We start from the raw sequence: 18,484 nt of genomic DNA on the forward strand, positions 1-18,484 counted from the left end.
GGGGAGAACCACAGTATGGAGGGATCCCTCTCCCAGGGACGGACAGCTTTGGCAACAGCTAGCATGAGACAATAAGTAAAGTCTAGGACTGTGTTGAGTACAGTCCGTTGGACGGTCCAGCACAGGAACTACGGATCCCAGAAGTAGAACCGAAGCCAGTCAATATGTGTCTCTGGAGCTCAGAGAAGCTCTCAGAAAATGTAATATATAAAAAAAAATGGTTCAGTTAATTGGCACATTGCATAATTAAACAATACTCACGTGGCTGTGGTAACAATTAGAACAAAAACAGCACTTTAAATAGCTAGGATATGGCTATGGAAAGCAAAACCGAAAGAAGCTCTCAATTCTCCTTTTTTCCCATCTCCCCCGCTTCTCCACCTTCTTCCGGAACAAATTAAATGGACAATGTTTAACTTACAAAATACAAAAGTACAGACGCTAATTATGAGTAAGTGTTTGGATTAAAAGTCCAATCTGTAAGGTTTAGGTTGGGGGTGTCAACCACGAGGCCCGTGGGCCAAAACAGGGCCGCAAGTGACTCCAATATGGCCTGTGAAAACACCAAGCAAATGTAAAGATTTCAAAGAAAACATAGAATTTTGGACTTTGGATTGTGGGTTTTTGAACGTTTCAATGTATTTTGAACCAAAAGATATTAAAATTTACTTCATGTAGTAAGTTTTGGTAATAATTATTTCGTTTTTGTGAAAATATAGGTATTTTAATTAGCTACACTCTGTGCCACAGCAAAGGAAAGTTTACATTTAAAGGTTATATTTTCACTATTTTACCCATCCGGCTCCTGAATTAATGTGCATCACTCCCATAGACATCCTATTCATTTCGGTGCAGAATCTGCTGTTTTATTTTGCAGAATTTTCCTGATTATCTTAAATGTTTTGTTTTTGACTGCACCTTCAACTTAACTTTTTCTGATTCAGGATTTTTGACAGCGTAACAATAACATCTGATTAAACTCTCGGGGTGGCAGTAGTGTGGTTCCACATGGTAACTGCTGCAGTTTCCTCTTGCGTTTTGTTTTATTCCTGCGATGGTGGTCCAGTCAGGGACGAGACCTGCAGGTGTGTCTGTGGGACCTGAGCGAAGGCCGCAGTGAGCCGGTGGACGCCGTGTGGACCGGCAGCGTTGGGTTCTGTCAGTGCTCCGTGCTGGAGACGAGCCCGAGCGCCTCCCTGCTGGCATATCCAGGCCAACAGACGGAAGAGGTCAGTGGGTCAAAGAGGAGACTGAGCTTCCTCCATCCCCACCGGGGTCATGTCGTACGTAAGGGTTGAGAATGCTGAGACATATTTTCCAAGTTTGTCTTAATTGCAAGATTTGAGTCATTCCTCAGGAATTTCACTTAGTGTGGAGATTGATATCTTATTAATAATCTATCCATCCATCTTCTGGAGCTGTCTTCATCCAAGTTAGGCCCGCAGCTGGAGCTGATCCCAGCCCACTGTTGGCAAATGCAAGGTTACGCCCTCCACAGGTTATTAATAATGTTATCTTCACCTGCCAGAGTTTGTCAGAAAGTTGCAAAGATGTTTAAAAAATTAAATCATTGAAGGGACAGATTTAGTCTTGAATGAGTCAGACAACAACATCCAGATTTATTTATTTTTTTTTTTTTTGCGTTATTTTGAATAAAAATCTTACTTTTGAGCTGATGATAGAATAAATCCGGTCAAGTAGAATCAGGACATGTGTTGCAGGTCGACCTGATCTTCAAGCATGTATTTTGTAGTCATAAACTGTCAAACAGCTATCTGACTGAATGCCATCCTTCAAAAATCAGCTATCATGAGTCAGCATGCAACAACAGGGGTTAAATATCAATGACCGGCAGTTTGTCAGTCAGTTTTGGCTCTGGGTGATGACACGTGACACTGAATGAGTCTGTTAAAAACAACATGCAGCTTTAATGAGGCCTGATTGTTGAATTTGGCAAAAAACCACCAAGCATGTTCCTGCCTCCTAATACAGCTTCAGATGGTAAATTAAGATGAATATTTATACTTTTAGTCATCGCATGTTGGGGCAAAATGAGAAATCTCACTTTTGATTGTGCAGAGAAATGAAATCATAGTTCTGTCTGTCTCAGTCGGTTTCTGTGTGGGTGCAGTGTTTGAGCCGCGAGGTGGGATGGGGAGAGGGCAGCCAACTATTCAGCCATCTTTTATTGCCCCCAGATTCATGTTACTGGCTCCGCTGCGGAGGAGCCACACTTGAAAGGGACAGAGCGGTCACCTGATCCAGCCCAACGTGCCTCCGCTAACCCCGGCCCGGCGGGCCAGGCATCGGGGCGCCTGTGACTCCCAGCACCTCAATAATGCCATTGTCCCGACAGACACAGACAGAAACACACCGACACGCCCATTAAAAGGCCCGAACCACAACAGGCCGCGGCCCGGTTTGTCATCTGGCCTCTCCGCCCCATTCCACAGGCACGACTGGCCGAGACAGATGCTTATCACACGAGAGAAACACCCACATCAATCAAACCCTGCAAGAAACCCTGCATGAAGCACAATAGTATGATTCAGAGCTGCAGGCAGAACGCTGGTCGCTGGTCATGGAACCAATAATCTGAGTCCTAATGAGGATGAATATGTGGATCATCAGTACACAGGAAGTGAAAGGAATGAGCTGTGGGTACACACACATACACACACACACTCTTTATCACTGGCTTCATTAGTCAGAGTGTGTTTTTACCCAAATCAGTGCCAGTGTGTGCAGGAAAACTCCACTCAGGAGGATTTATTATACACTGAAAGGCGGCCGCCGGCTCTAATAGATGGTACTGTACCGGCAATCGATCTGCAAACAGCAACACGTTTATGTTGCTGCTTTTTTAAAGACAAATCTAATCTCAGAAGACATATTTGTAACGGGCGTTCAGGATCCCTCCGTCACTTTGGAGGTGAAGCTTGAAGTTTGAAAGGAAAGTGACGTTTCAGACCTAACGGCCCTGTTCTCCACAGATCCGGGTGGTGGAGCTGCCCAGTAAGACCCCGGTCTGCACCCTGCTGCCAGAGGCCAAGCTGGGAATGGTCATGTCCATGCAGCTCTGGCAGGTAAGCACGCCTCAGGTGCCATTCTAACCATCGCTGTCGATGTGTTTTTAACCACCCTGTCTGCCAGTGTGCGTTTCAAGTTCAGCAAGTTGACTCAGACAGCCAGCGGGAGGAAACGCTTCTTTCTTTAATGCTCAGCTGAATGTTTGCTTTCACTCACCTGCTTCACTGAGTAACACAACAACCAGACACACAACAATAGAAAAGTCAAAAAGAAATCCACATGTGAGAAGCACTACATGATTTACGGCCCAACAAGTCATTCTGCGCCGTTTTTCCAAGCATTTCTTCTCAGCTGGCAGCGAATCCCAAGACTGTAATTAGAGTGTTTGGAAGGGCCGGCGGTTCACAGCCATATATCAGCCTGCAGCTGTACATCCAGCGCGATCTGGGTAAAAACTTCGCTTTCTGTTTGGTAAATGCTGTTGAAAGTTTTATTTTCCTCCCATTAATGAGACCCTATAATTATTTTTATGGTTAATTGTCAACTGCTTTGGTTTTTGGCTTCAGGGACTCGGAGAATCCGGGTTTCAGACTTTCGCGAGCCTGCGGACGGTTTTGAATATATTTTATGGGATGTGCAAGTTTACAGGAAGCAGAAATGAGAACACAGCTTCTCACAGGAGGCTCTCCTGTGTGTGTTTAATGCTTCATTAAACACACACAGGGCTGGTGGGGGGCTGGTGGGGGGAAAGGAAATGTTCCTATACAGATATCCATCACTCTCAGCTCATCGCCCTGCTGCCTCGTGGCCGTGACGTGAAGGAGGGAGCGGGAGCGAAACCCAGGCAAGGGATTGGTTCCTCATGGTGAAGCGGTGGCGGCCGCAATGTCGACCAGGCTTTTATTTTTACCGGAATTACTCCGCAAGGACATGACAGAATGTTGAATTTATTCATGATGACGCATCTTCTGGTTAAATCTAATCTGATAATCATACAAAAATCTAGCAATTTACATTGCGTAGGGTTCAAAATAAACTAGTCAGAGAGGAGTCTGTGCTCTACACCTTTAATAGATAGCCTGTCCAATGACAAAATGTTATTCTACATCAATATGTCTTGTTCTTGTGATGGCCTTCATGAGAAATGTTATCACATTAACCTGTTCTGAAAATATGAGGCCTTTCCAACAGCATTGAGTTCGGCGCTGCAGATATGTTTGATCCATTTGACATGATTCACTCAGGAAAATTAGATCTACTATTGTTTAGTCAAACTGTCTCTCTACAGAGTTGAACAAAGATCAAGATCACATAAACACTGAGTTATGCAGAATTTTTCTACAACGTTAGCAGCAGGAAAACTATTTTGAATGAAGTATTTTCTGTGTCACCTTTATTATCAGTTGGTAAGAGCAGTAAAGATCCTCATACTAAAATGAATGGCTGGATAGATAATCTAGAACGTTGATTAAGATTAAAATATTAGGAAAAATTAAATTCTACCTTACATGGAGGCTGATATTCTGCTGGGGTTTCCAACGTGATGATGTCACTGGTTGCCATGGCACCGAGCAACTTGCCTCTTCTTCTGCTGTGATGACATCACAGCATCAAAGTGAACTCAGGGTATATAAGGCCTGAGTTCTACTGCATGTCACTCAGTCCGTGTCTTGACACAGAACAGAGGAGAGCGAAGAACCAGGTGTTCCCACAGCGAGACAGCGAGCCTTTAGCACAGCGAGAGTTTAGCACAGCGAGAGTTTAGCGCAAAGCGAGAGTTTAGCACAGAGAGCTTTTAGCACAGCGAGGGTTTAGCACAGAGAGCTTTTAGCACAGCGAGGGTTTAGCACAGAGAGCTTTTAGCACAGCGAGCGTTTATCACAGCCAGAGTTTATCACAGCTCATAGCACAGCAAGCATCATGAGCGGAAAGGAGAAAGCGACCGGCCACAGGTCGTCAACAGTTAAGGTAATTTCTTTACTGCAACAGTTTTAAAAACATTCCAAGAAAAATATTTAGTAGTAGACCACACAAACTCATAGAAAACCAGAAAGTAATAAGCTTATGCTTTGTCCTACTCCTTTTCAAACATGCAAACTTTCCAGTTCCATTTTATTCATTGTTTTGTTTTTGTTTTCCATGTTCAAAATCAAACAGGAGCTGCAGGAGGCCTTATGTTACTACCGCACATTCGGTAACAAGCAGGCTGAGCAGTACGTTGAGCTCCACCATCGCTTCGAGAGCCTTGAGGAGGAAAAACAGAAGCTGCAGGACGAAAAGGAGGCGCTGAACTGCCAGATCAACACCTTTAAGTCCAGAGAAGAGCAGATGGAGGCCAAGCTCGAGGAGAAGGACCAGCTCCTCAGGGCAATGCAGGAGGAGGTTCCGATCTTGAAAACAGCGTTGGAAATATACAAGAACGACGCTGAAACGGCCCACAGCATGCTGCACCAGCTCAAAGAGCAGTTCTCCCACCTGACCAATGTGCTCCACTCCAAATACAAGCAGGGTATGAACCTCCACACAAAGGTAAGTAAAAACTGCACGGAGGTTGCAGACTTGAAGGTGTGTGTGGAGAAATCCGAGGCTGACCTGGAGGAAGTGTTAGCCACAAAGCATGAGGAGCTGAACGCACAGAGGGTCGCTCTCCAACAGAGATATGAGAGGAGCACAGAGCACCTCAAGCAGGAAATAGCCTCCTTGAAGATGACTCTGAAGGAGTCCACCAGGCAGTGGGAGGACCGCCAGGCTGCAGAACAGAGGAGGGCTGCTGCAGAAATCTCTGCTCTGCAGGAGAAGCACCAGGACGAGCTGAAGCTCCTCACAGCAGAGAGAGATGCTGCAGCCACAAGCTTCATGGCCCAGAAGGCAGCGCTGGTCACCAAAAACGAGGAGCTGATTGCACAGACAGGTTCTCTTCAAGAGAGATATGAGAGGACCATAGAGCACCTCCAGCTGGAAATCGCCTCCCTGGGGACGTCCATGAAAGACTCCAGCAGGATGTGGGTGGACCGCGAGGTCGCAAAAGAGAAGCGGGTGGCTGAGGAAATCTATGCTCTGCAGCAGACGCACCAGGAGGAGCTGAGACTCCTCAAAGCAGGTAGGGATGCTGCAGCCACCAGCTTCACGGCCCAGAAGGCAGCGTTGGTCACTAAAAATGAGGAGCTGATCGCACTGAGAGACGCCCTCCAACGGACATATGAGACGACCACAGAGAACCTCCAGCAGGAAATCGCCTCTCTGAAGATGACCCTGAAGGAGTCCACCAGGGAGCTGGAGGACCTCCGGGCCGCAGAGGAGAAGCGGGCAGCTGAGGACAGAAAGATGAAGGCGACCGGCCATAGTTCCCCAGGAGTTAAGGTAATTTCTTTACTGCAACAGTTTTAAAAACATTCCAAGAAAAATATTTAGTAGTAGACCACACAAACTCATAGAAAACCAGAAAGTAATAAGCTTATGCTTTTCAAACATGTAAACTTTCCAGTTCCATTTTATTCATTGTTTTATTTTTATTTTTCATGTTTAAAATCAAACAGGAGCTGCGTGAGGCCTTACGGTACTACCGCACCTTAAGTAATGAGAAGGTCGAGCAGTACATTGACCTCCAGCACCGCTTCAAGAGCCTTGAGGAGGAGAAACACAAGCTGCAGGATGAAAAGGAGGCACTGAACCGGCAGATTGACAAATCCAAGGCTGACCTGGAGGAAGTGTTCGCCACTAAACACAAGGAGACGAATGCACAGACAGATGCTCTCCAGCAGAGACATGACAAGACCACGCAGCACCTCAAGCAGGAAATAGCCTCTCTGCAGACGCGCCTGAAAGAGTCCACCAGGGAGTGGGAGGACCATCAGGCCGCACAGCAGAAGAAGGCGGCTGAGGAAATGTCTGCTCTGAGGCAGAAACACCAGGCCGAGCTGAGGCTCCTCAAAGCAGACAGGGATGCTGCAGCCACCAGCCTCAAGGCCCAGAAGGCAGCGATGGCCACGAAGCATGAGGAGATGAATGAACAGAGCGATGCTCTTCGACGGACATATGAGAGGACCACAGAGAACCTCACGCAGGAAATTGCCTCTCTGCGGATGCGCCTGAAAGAGTCCACCAGGGAGTGGGAGGACCGTCAGGCTGCTCAAGAGAAGAGGGCTGCTGAGGAAATCTCTGCTCTGAGGCAGAAACACCAGGACGAGCTGAGGCTCCTCACAGCAGATAGAGATGCTGCAGCCACCAGCCTCAAGGCCCAGAAGGCAGCGATGGCCACAAAAAATGAGGAGATGAATGAACAGAGTGATGCTCTACGACGGACATATGAGAGGACCACAGAGAACCTCAAGCAAGAAATAGAGTCCATGAGGAACTCTTTGAAGGAGTCCACCAGGGAGTGGGAGGACCGCCAGGCCGCTCAAGAGAAGCGGGCGGCTGAGGAAATGTCTGCTCTGCGGAAGAAACACAAAGAGGAGCTGAGGCTTCTCAAAGCCGAGAGGGATGCTGCAGCCACCAGCCTCAAGGCCCAGAAGGCAGCGTTCACGCAGACCAACCTGGACAGCCGGACAAACCAGACCAAGACGGAGACCAAGATGCAGCTCAGTCAAGAGGAGTGGGAGAAAAAGAACAAGGCTCTTGAAGAACAGCTGCAGAGAGAGATGAAGGCGAGAGGAGAGACTGTTCAGCAGAAAGAACAGCTGCTGAAACGGTCTAAAGCAGCAGAGGAGGTCTGGATCGAGAAGGAGAAGACCTGGAAGCAGAACATCGACAAAATACGGCGGGAAATTCAGGTTCTCAGTGACGAGAACAACAAGCTGCAGAAAGTCGCCGTCATGGGCAACCGGGAGAAGGCCAAGATGAAGAAGGAAGAAGAGAAAGCAGAAAAACAGTTAGCAAAGAAGCGCAAGAAATAGAGAAAGCGCAAAAACAGGCAGGAAAGAAACACAAGAAATGGAGAAAGAGCAAAAAAACAGGCATGAAAGAAACACCAAAAATAGAGAGAGAAGAAAAAGTGCAGAACTTCAGACAATGGAGAGTCTCCAAACATCCAGTCATCTAACTGGAGGCTACAGACTCTTCCTTTGTCTTCATGTAGTTCAAATGTTGCACAGAAAAAGCAAAAAAAAAAAAAAAAAAAAAAAAAAAAGAATAAAAAATAAATAAATAATATAAAACATATGAGAACAATATTTTTGTGATCTATCTAATTCAACAATTAAGTTTTTTTTTTTTCCATTGTTTTTATATATACACCAGTTTTGATCAGAACTATAACTTCTTAAATCCTGGATGCGTCACTGTAATACACATTAAAACAACATTATTTGATAAGCACATTTTTAATTAAATGGGCAGTATTCCATTACAATACTCATACAAACATTTAACCTACTTTAAAAAAAATACTGTATCTCTTTCTATCTATCTATCTATCTATCTATCTATCTATCTATCTATCTATCTATCTATCTATATATATATATATATATATATATATATATATATATATATATATATATATATATACATACATACATATATACACACACACACACACACACACACACACACACACATATATATATATATATACATACATACATATATATACACACACACACACACACACACACACATATATATATATATATATATATATATATATATATATATATGTATGTATGTATGTATGTATATACAGCCTTGTGGGGTTCAACATGTAGAATATCGTCCGTTGCTTAATGCAAAGGGATGTGTTCAGTCTATATTTGACAATTAGTGCTGTTAAAATAAAGAAAAAAGCCGATGCAGATTACATGCGTATTAGTGCAGCCAGGAGGTTCACACTGTTTGAATTTCTCATTAATAATATCAAAGTTTACCTGATTAAATACAAAAAAAAAATACTGAGCGTTGAGCCCTGATTTGCTGCGTAAATACAGCTAAGAAAACGCCGCAGAGGGTCACATGACTCCCAGCAGTTCCCTTCGCTGGCCCTCTGCTCTGCGAGCGGCTCGCCGTGCGTCTGTCCCTCCAGCTGTTCTCCAGTGATGGATCTGCTCCCGGAGCCCCGGCCCCACTCCAGCAGAGAGCCCTCTTGTAGAAAGGCCTGTGGAGGATATAATGAATTAGGTGTCTACCCAGGGTTCCCTGACCTCTGACCCATGACATCATCAATCAAGGAGGTCCTACTCTTAAGTGAAGCGGTGGGCCCCAAGCCTGGAACGCTGAGCCCGGTCCCTGCCGGCGAGCAGGGGCCACTGATTTTCACTTGTTTTTATTTGTTTTCGTGATCCGTCAGTGTTCGTCCCCGCTGATGTGTTTGGAAGGGATACACGACTTTGTTTGTAATTTGTTTAAAGCTGAAAAAGGGGAAATACAGAGCGATAAGTGAGAAGGGTTTCACCAACAGTGGTGAAAAATGGCCGACGTGGCCTCTTTTGCACATATGGAAGAAATTTCTTCCTGGAGCTTCTGCATGGCACCGTGTTATTTCTGCAGGTATTTCAAGAAAAAAAAAGAATGCATATGTGAAGATCTGAAATGCATTCAGCATGTACAGCCTCCTTTAATGTTTTTAAAAAAAGAGTCTTATTGTTATTTGAATATCAGTATTTGTGGATTGAAATGTGTTCTTGACCAAACTCGTGTATTCTGCAACTTTCATGCTGAACTGATGAGAGTCACAGAATATATGACTGAGAAACAGTGAAGTCTGATGGCTGACATGCAGGCCGGGGTGTCTGGTTTCAGACAGTCACATGTAGGATGGAGGATTATTTCAGGGGTACTCAGTCCAGTTGAGGATGTAGCAGAATAGTTATTGAACCTTTCTGTCTATTTAGCCTGTGATCTAAATTTTTTTAAGCTCTTCAAGTATTTAAATCAGTGCCTAATAGTTAAAGCTGAAATGTTTCATATGTTTTATTTTCAGAAAGATTTCCCCTCTTTCTCTTCCAGCAGCGCCGATGATATATGAAGCCTCTGATTTTTATCAGCTCACCTTTATGTTCTCATCCTCAGCAGTGATTTACAGCCCGGGGTTTGCCTCCACACACCCTCCGTGCACGTCTCATCATACACACACTCATGTAAAGGAAGCCGGCTCACACTGAGGGGTTATCTGTGTTACCCAACAGTGCAGAGGCACCAATTTATCACTCTTTACATGTTGCACTGTTGACGTTTCCCTTTAAATGCGCACACGGCCGCAGTGTGTGCGCTCGCTCGGCACAGGTTCCCTCCGTATGTGTTTAACAGACGCTTTGTGTCCTCGCCTGTTTGTGCATGTGGTTTCATTTCATTTCATGTGATTTGAAAGATTTACTCTGATGCATTGGCCAGTTGTATGTGTTCAGAGGTGAAATGGGGATGAAGCAGGATTAAACACTGTTTTCTTTTTGTACATTAGTTGACTGTGGAATACAAACATGCTGTAGAAACGGAAAGTTAAAGCAGCAGTCGGTCACAGAAAACATGCATGTGCTCATTCTCACGCTAAATTTTAACCCTTTATCTGGCAAGAGACTGTTGCTTCAACTTTTATTCCATTAAGTCATGCTCACGGTCATGTTTTACAAAACAAATCATCAAGCTGGCACGTGCACGAGCACGTGCAGTGTTAACGACGTTTCAGGAACGTTTCTCATTTCCATGACAATGTTTCGAAAACGACGTCGGTTCATTTGAATCTGCAGAAACACTGAAAACGATGCAGTTAGCATGTTGGTTGTTATAATGAAACCAAACGTGCACATAAACATGAACAGTGGGAGATGACGGAGTTGAGTTGCTCTTCCGGCGACTCTCAGCTGTTAAACTACCAACTCCGTGGAGAATCTGGACTGGGAGTCGTGAAACTCTGGAGGGAAACATGGCTGTTATTGTCCATCTACTGAGCATGTGCAGAACTTTAGCATTTTCATGAACTTCTGCCTCGGGACCCGTTTTCAAAAGTTGCCTTTTCAGTGGTCCGAGCACCGGGCAGTCAAAGTTTTTTGGGCCTCAGTACACAGAAAAGAAAAGTTTCATTTGTTGAATAATAATCTCAGTGGAAGAAATCAGTCCGACTCCACGGTGCTGCAGTTCTGGCAGGAGCAGAAGTTGAGGCGTAAACAGACAGCACATACAAAAAAAAAGAGATTATATATCTGTAATGAGTTGAATGATACGTTTGAAAACTGGTATTTCGCAGCGCGCGTCTCTGACTGTATTTATCTGTGCTGGCCGCGAGCGCTGCGGCTCGGCAATATGGATGAGGAGCAAAGTGAGCGGTGCCGTGATGGAGTGCCGGGAAGCGAGCGCCGCGCCTGACGGATGGAGGCCGCAGCGTCTCTCTGAGTGTCGGCGGGAGCTTCCAGGACGATAACCTCTGCTCCCCCGGGCTCCCAGCGCCGCTCGGCGGTCCCTGTGGTCTCGCCTCACGTCTTCACTTGGTTCCCCTCCTTGTCGTCCCCCCTCTCTTGCAGCCCGACTCGGGCCCCGGGCCCCTCCTGTTGGCTGGATACGAGGACGGGTCCTTGCTGCTGTGGGATGTAACCCAGAGGGCCGACCTGAGCCGAGTCAGAGCCCACCCGGAGCCCGTCATGTGCCTGACCTTTGACACCGAGCGTCTGAGGGGCGTATCGGGCTCCTCGGAGAGGGAGCTGGCCTCCTGGACGCTGGATGAGCAGAGCAAGCTTCAGGTCAGCAGAGGACACTCAGATAGAGGCGCTGCTGTTTTCTCTCACATGATTCCTGCTTCTGCTCCTCTTTTTTCTTATCTGCTCATCATGACTTCCTTCGTCCTCCTCGTCCCGTTTCAGTCTTTATCAGTTTCATAATCAATATCTAGCGTCCTCCTCTTTGGACAGCGATTCTGAGCAGTCATGCAGAATCCACGGACCTCCTGTTATCCGCAGTAACGTTTCTACTCACTCACTCATCTGTACTTTCAACAACTTATTCCATCCACCCGTCTTCTGTATTGATTGTCCGATCAGGAAGGGCGTCTGCGTCCTGGAGCTGATCCCCGCTGACCTCGCCTTGTCCAGGCCACCGGTCCATCACGAGACAGTCACGCACAATACAAAGTTACCTGTTGGCCTCGAATGCCTCCACAACGCCATGCAGGGGGAAAAATACAAGTTTGCACAAAAATCCCCAAAGCCCCAAACTGAAAGTGTGTGTGGCCTGTGTACTCCCACCATTAGCAGTATCATTGTTTTAGTAGTCCCATCAATGCAATATTCATACAATTTTCAGAATTTTTAAATACATTTTTGCAAACTTTCCAAACATTTATTACTTTATTCCTTGGAATTCAAACCATTGATGATATTAGGTAAACGTGCTGTGATGATGTTGAGTGTTGCAACACTGCAGAATTTGACAAGCAGTTAAAAAAAATATAAGTCTATCATTTTTAATTTGATGATGATGATGATAGAACTTTATTGATCCCCCGTAGGAGAAATTCAGGAGACCGGGCAGCAGAAAAAACAAACATTCAATAAAAACACACCCAATGAAAATAAATAAATAAATAGGAAAAGATAAAAAGATACGACGAATCCAGACATTAAAAGTACTTGTACATAGTAATAAATAGAAGTAAAAGTGACAAAAAAAGTGCAAAATGAGCAGGTTCAGTTCAGACATTCTTGTTATGCAGCGTAATGGCAGCAGGGACAAAGGATCTTCTAAATCGCTCTGTTCTTGAGCGCACTGACAGGAGCCTGTTGCTCCGTTTGCTCCTCTGGCCTGCCACAGTTTCATGCAAAGGATGATTACGGTTATTCAGAATGCAGTGCGTTAAAGACCTCATCCTTTTTTCCAACACAGCACCCACACCGTCCACTTTCCTCCCCATCACAGAGGCACGTTTATAAACCAGCCGGTCAAGCCGGTCTCTGTCTCCCTTCTTCATGTTGCCAGACAGCCCCGAAGAAGACAGCACTTGCTACAACAGACTGATAAAAGGTGTATAGCATATCGCTGTTAACCTCAAATGCCTTGAGTCTTCTCAGGAAAAACAGTCTGCTGAGGCCCTGTTTGTGCAGGGCACGAGCCTGTATCGACCAGTCCAGTTCACGATCAAGGTGTAGACCCAGATATTTACAGGTCTGGACCATTTCGATGTTCTCCCCACTGATGATAACTGGGTTGTGAAGGGGTCTTCTTCTGTGAAAGTCAATAATCATCTCCTTGGTCTTCGATGTATGAAGAATAAGACCATTGCTGCTGCTCCAGGAGGTGAATCTTGAGACTAGATCTCTGTATTCCGCCTCATCTCCACCTTTCACACCTGCTGCTATTACAGTGCCATCAGAGTATTTCTGAAGATGACAGGTTGCAGATCTGTAAGCAAAGTCAGAAGCGTAGAGCGTGTATAGATAGAGTGAGAGTACAGTACCCTGGGGTGCCCCTACACTGCTCGTCACAGTTCTTGACAGGCTGTCTCCTAAGCGAGCGTACTGTGTCCTCTGGGTGAGATAGTTCTGGATCCAGGTGACAAACAGAGGATCCACTCCAATCTTCACAAGCTTCTCCTAACACAACTGAGGTTGGATAGTATTGAAGGCACTTGTGAAGTCAAAGAACAGCAGCCGCACATAGACCTCTGAACCTTCCAAAAAAGAAAGAGACCGGTGGAGTAGGTAGGTTACAGCATCATCCACTCCCATGCTCTCTTGATATGCAAATTGTAGAGGGTCGAGCGCCTGCTCAACCTGTGGTTTGAGCAGTCGGAGTAGGAGCCTCTCGAAGGTCTTCATTACCACTGATGTGAGCGCTACTGGCCTGTAGTCCTTTATCTCTGCAGGCCTCGCCACCTTGGGCACTGGAATTAGGCACGAGGTTTTCCACCTAGTAGGGACACGTCCGGATTGAAGACTTCGATTAAAGATGGTATGTAACGGCACAGCCAGCTCCGACGCACATTCCTTCAGCAGTCTCGGAGATATACAGTCAGGACCAGCTGATTTCCCACCCCGTAGTCTCCTCAACTCCGTACGCACCTCCTCCATCGTGAAATAGGCAGCAGCAGAGATGGAACAGCCACAGGTTGGAGCATCAGAGGCAGCAGCAGAGGTGGACCGGCCGCTGGGTGGAGCATTTTTAATTTGGATAACAAGGATGCACAGAGCAAAAACAGAAATGATTCAGTTCAGTCAGTGTTTGCCATATAAAACTGATAGAATAACAATTTCCAATATATTATTTGGTACTTTGATTTTTTTTAGACATGTAGAATACTAAATATTTCAAGTATTTTCTTACTAATATTTACTCCATTACTCATTATTGCTTGTAATCTTCAGGAGTAATGTTGTAACTCACATTGTTTCTTGTACCAGGGCAGTATCAGTCTAAATAGAGAATTTCTGATGTTTAATATACTAAATAAATGATGCTTAGATGCTAAATGTTGATAGTAACTGATATTAATAATAATGATTAATAATAATTAAGTATAAAGTTATGTAATGATAGTGATCCATGACAATTTTCTTTGCATTATTGTCAAATAGTTCAAAGTTGCACATTTTTAAGATTTCAGTTATTCATAAATGTTGAAAGTATCTTGTAGAAGTGCCGTTGGACGGCCCAGTCCCCTGTTAAACTGAGATTTGCTTGACTGTTGCATTTGCAAAGATTTCCCTTCAAGGGGACTGATTCCTTTTTGCCAAAAACATATCTGTCGTTTTGGTTTTCAACACCAGGTGGCAGCAAAGACTCACTGTAAAAGAGAGAGAAAGCACGCGCGTGTGCGCGGTGTGTACGTGTGTGCACGCGCGTGTGGGGGTCAATAAATAGGGAAATAGTTCAACCCACTGCATCTTTAAGACAACATGACTTATAAATATTCTAAAAAACAGCTAAAAAAAAATGAGGTTCGTAGCCATGCGGTCAGTGTCACATTACCATTGATTGATTTCACCTAGATGAGGAGGTTTTGGGTGAATTTCTTCTCAGTAAGACGTGAGGAGCATCTTATCTTTTGGTCTTTGTGGGTAAATAATCCTAAATATGTGACTTCCTGTTTAATGCTGTTGACAGTGTTTGCAGTTTTTTTTTAAGTGAGAGACTTTACAGAAAGGAGTGATTACACCAAGAGCAATTTTGAATTTGAATTGTTTTCTTTTGGAAAACAGTGGTATCACAGCCAAACCCAGTCTCTCTCCAAACTGGTCCAAAGCACAGGGACGTAGTCATTCACACAGTTTGGGTTGAGACTGGGTTTCTGCCTCAGTGACGGTGATGATTTACCTGCAGTGTCCTCCTTTGGTCCATCAGCGTCAGCATTCCTCAACCACTCATTCACTTCATTTGTAAATTCACCGACATCTAACATCTTTGCCTTTCATGGCACACACTTTAATATTTGTCCAAAGTGCATTTCAGCTTCCCAGTCTGTGTCCATCACCAGTCCAGCAGTCGCAGCCCTTAATCTTCATGTTTTATTGACCCTGGATTTTCCTGGACTCCTGCAGGTGGTCTCGCTTGTCCAGCAGTGTTTTCGTAGTGAGTTGTCTTCGGGTCGGAGTCGGTGTGTGAACCACGCCAGCACGGCCGCACGACAGTCGTCATCCTGCGTATTTTCCTGTAGGCCACAACCTCGTTTCGCAGTCCTCAAATTCTGTGCTTTCTGAAAGGAATGGAGTGAGATTTATAAAATCATTCTGTGCTTTTCTGTTGTTCTTGATACTTGATGCTTCTCAGTGACTCACGACTTCGCAGCAGTGCTAAATGGAAGCTCGCTCCGTCTTTGTGTTGGGTGTGTGTGGCCGACACTGACCTTCTCTGATGTTTCATTCTCATTCAGAGACTTTTGGTGGGGATCATCACTGAGTCACCGTCTCTTCCTCAAACACAATATAGCTGGAGCTCACGTGTTTCACAGAGCGAGTTTCTGACTTTTCAATGACTTTGTGTCACTGGTGACGAAGCCAGCTCAGGTCCTGATCCTGCTCTGCTTTGGTTTTGTAATACTGAAATATTCTGGAGTTCTGGAAAGGGTGAAGTGAGTTAATGACGCTGGTGCAGTTAGATCAGACACTGTATGGAGAATAAACATGATTCCGTTTGTTGCTTTAGTGAAATCGGCGCCTTTTTTAAACTCCAAAATAGCAAACTGCAAACTATACTGTACTTATGCTTATGCTATGTATTGAAAACTGTTGCTGAGACATTGTTTTAGCACCAATTCAACAAAGCATGAGTGCGTATTTTCATGCAACCAGCAAAAATAAAGGCACGATTATCTTTCACGCAAACTCACTGCCAGATTAATGGAGTATTACAATACTTTGCACATGGCTTTGGTGTTTCATGTGTCTCTCAGACACCAGTGAAATGCTCTTCTGAGATGGCCAAATAACCACCATCGGCCATAGCGCCACCCGGTGGAAACAGGAAGTGGGTCCAAACTTCCCACTATGTTCAGACTGAGCAGCCCTGATGACGTCCACATGACCGACAGCCTCATTCAGAGTCCTGCAAGAAGCGAGGACCTGTTCAAGGCTGCTTTCAGCTTTTATTTATTTATTTATTTATTCATTTATTCATTCTCTAGCTGACCTGGCCAGCAGTATGATCTAAACCTCTGATGTTCCATCTTTAAAGAACTTCTGAAACCTCTCTTCTTTGTGACTGAGCTTTGACCTTGTGTGCTCACAAAACACAAATGCCAAAAGAGAAGGGAAATGCTTCAGGAAAATGAAAACACAGCTCCACAAACTCACGCCGCCAGCCGCCCACTCTCTGGGACTGCGGAGCTGTCGGGGGCCGCTCAGCCTTGCTGCAGTGCGATGCCTCACACCCGGCCTGCTCGGCGTGTGCAGCGTGGCGGCGCTCAGTCCCGCCGTGCTGCTTCCCGCCCCTCGCCGGGCTTCACCGTCGACCCGCCCAGCCTCGCGTCTGTGTGGCCGGCTGGTGACTCGTTTTTGGCCGGGGCTCCTCGGCAGCTCCTCCAGAACTGCAGGACTCTGGGACATCTGCAATGCAGAAGTCTATATATAGCTGTGGAGTTACAGTGAGAGAGAGAGAGAGAAGGGGGGAGAAAGAGAGGTAGAGAGAGAGAGAGGCAGCATGGAGACCGACGGATGAAAGGAAACAGAGGGGAAGACCTGAGAGAACTGTGAGTGAATGGAGTGATCTTTGAACTGATAACAGAAACATGTTCCCTGTGGAATGCTGTAGCCCTCGTACTGCCGTGTCCGACATGAAACTGACAGCGATAAAACACGAAAACCTCCTCCGCCTGCTCCAGGCGGCCCTTCGTACCGTGGCGAGGACGCTACGGAGAGGGTTTACCAGTAACTTTGTCTTTAACTCACTCAGGGAGGCAAAATGCAATTACATGCTCGTCCAGTCTCAGCAACAGGAGCAGGGACGGTGAATGCTGAGGTCCAGTATTTATCGCTCTATCTGAAAGGGTCCCAGGAGAGCAACGGAGGAGGAGGAGGAGGGTGAGAGCGCTTCAATTATGCATGCACCTCCACAACAACAGAATCTGCTGACAGCACACACACACACACAGCAGCAGCGTGGCCAAATCAAGGACGACGCGGCGGAGCGCCGGCCGGCGGGCCGCAGGCTGCAGAGCTGCCCGAGGATTGATCGGACTCCTGAATTTTCAATAAATCTGCCCTCTGACACGCTCCCTGTCTGCCTGCTCAAACACAGAGGTCCATGCTGAGTCATAAGTCTCCCTGTTGCCACCGAGGAGGGATGAACATCAATCATCCTGGGTAGAGCGAACACAGCGAGGAACGCCGAGCTGAGGAGCAGGCTCTGCACCAGGAAAAGGGGGACTTCAGTTAAATCTTTAAACATAGAGTAAAATTTGCATATTTCATTACAAATAGCTAAATATGGTCACCTATTTAGTTTGTATGCATTTACACTCATACTGCCTTTCTATATGGGTATATTGAATATGCAGATGAGTACGTTTGCAGGTGTTTTTTTCTTAGTGAAGCGCTTTTAGTTGTATTTTATTGTCTGAATACAAATAAAGACTGACTGAAAAGTGTGTAGTTGCTGTAAGTGCAAAGTGGTTCAGTGCTCAGCACTCTGGCCTCACAGTGAGGAGAGTCCCAGGTCTTGTCTGAGCTCCGGGGCTTTTCCACATCCTGTCCAGTGTCCACGGTGTCTTCGTCTCCAGCGATCCGCAAAGATGGACGAAACTCGACAGAGGATGGATAGACGGAAATTGAGAATCAGTTAGGTTTGCAAGAGTTTCTTGTGTTTCCCTCTGAATGTATTGATTTCCGAGCAGGACTGCAGCCTTGCACACTGCCTTAATTTGAACTGGGATTTAATCCATGATCTTTCAAGCTACCATAAAAGGTAACTTCCTGATTTCTCAACATTTCTTCCAAATAGACACAAAAGGCCTGATGAAATTGTTGAGATTCTTCTCTGAGACTCGATGCCCTGAGAGGCGTAACCAGGGCAGGACGGAGAGCTTTAGTGTTGAGGTGAAGAA

The 18,484-nt window shown here is 45.6% G+C and overlaps 1 protein-coding gene across 1 annotated transcript; it reads left to right on the plus strand.

Moving 5' to 3' along the window:
* Nucleotides 1-548: 548 nt before the first annotated feature.
* LOC115397692 (guanine nucleotide-binding protein subunit beta-like protein 1) lies at nucleotides 549-18,201 on the plus strand. Its single transcript, XM_030104134.1, has 5 exons — nucleotides 549-574; nucleotides 1,067-1,229; nucleotides 2,994-3,086; nucleotides 11,481-11,721; nucleotides 18,161-18,201. The coding sequence occupies exons 1-5, from the start codon at nucleotides 549-551 to the stop codon at nucleotides 18,199-18,201; spliced, it is 564 nt and encodes a 187-aa protein (XP_029959994.1).
* Nucleotides 18,202-18,484: the final 283 nt, after the last annotated feature.

The sequence above is a fragment of the Salarias fasciatus genome, chromosome 12 (genome assembly GCF_902148845.1).
Source record: "Salarias fasciatus chromosome 12, fSalaFa1.1, whole genome shotgun sequence".
Classification (NCBI taxonomy): domain Eukaryota; kingdom Metazoa; phylum Chordata; class Actinopteri; order Blenniiformes; family Blenniidae; genus Salarias; species Salarias fasciatus.

Excerpts from the sequence above, each read along its gene's own strand:
- LOC115397692 (XM_030104134.1), top strand. The coding sequence starts at position 549 with ATGGCCTGTGAAAACACCAAGCAAAT. Across the intron at positions 575-1,066 it reads TGTGAAAACACCAAGCAAAT|TCAGGGACGAGACCTGCAGG; the intron begins GTAAAGATTTCA and ends ATGGTGGTCCAG. Across the intron at positions 3,087-11,480 it reads TGTCCATGCAGCTCTGGCAG|CCCGACTCGGGCCCCGGGCC; the intron begins GTAAGCACGCCT and ends CCTCTCTTGCAG.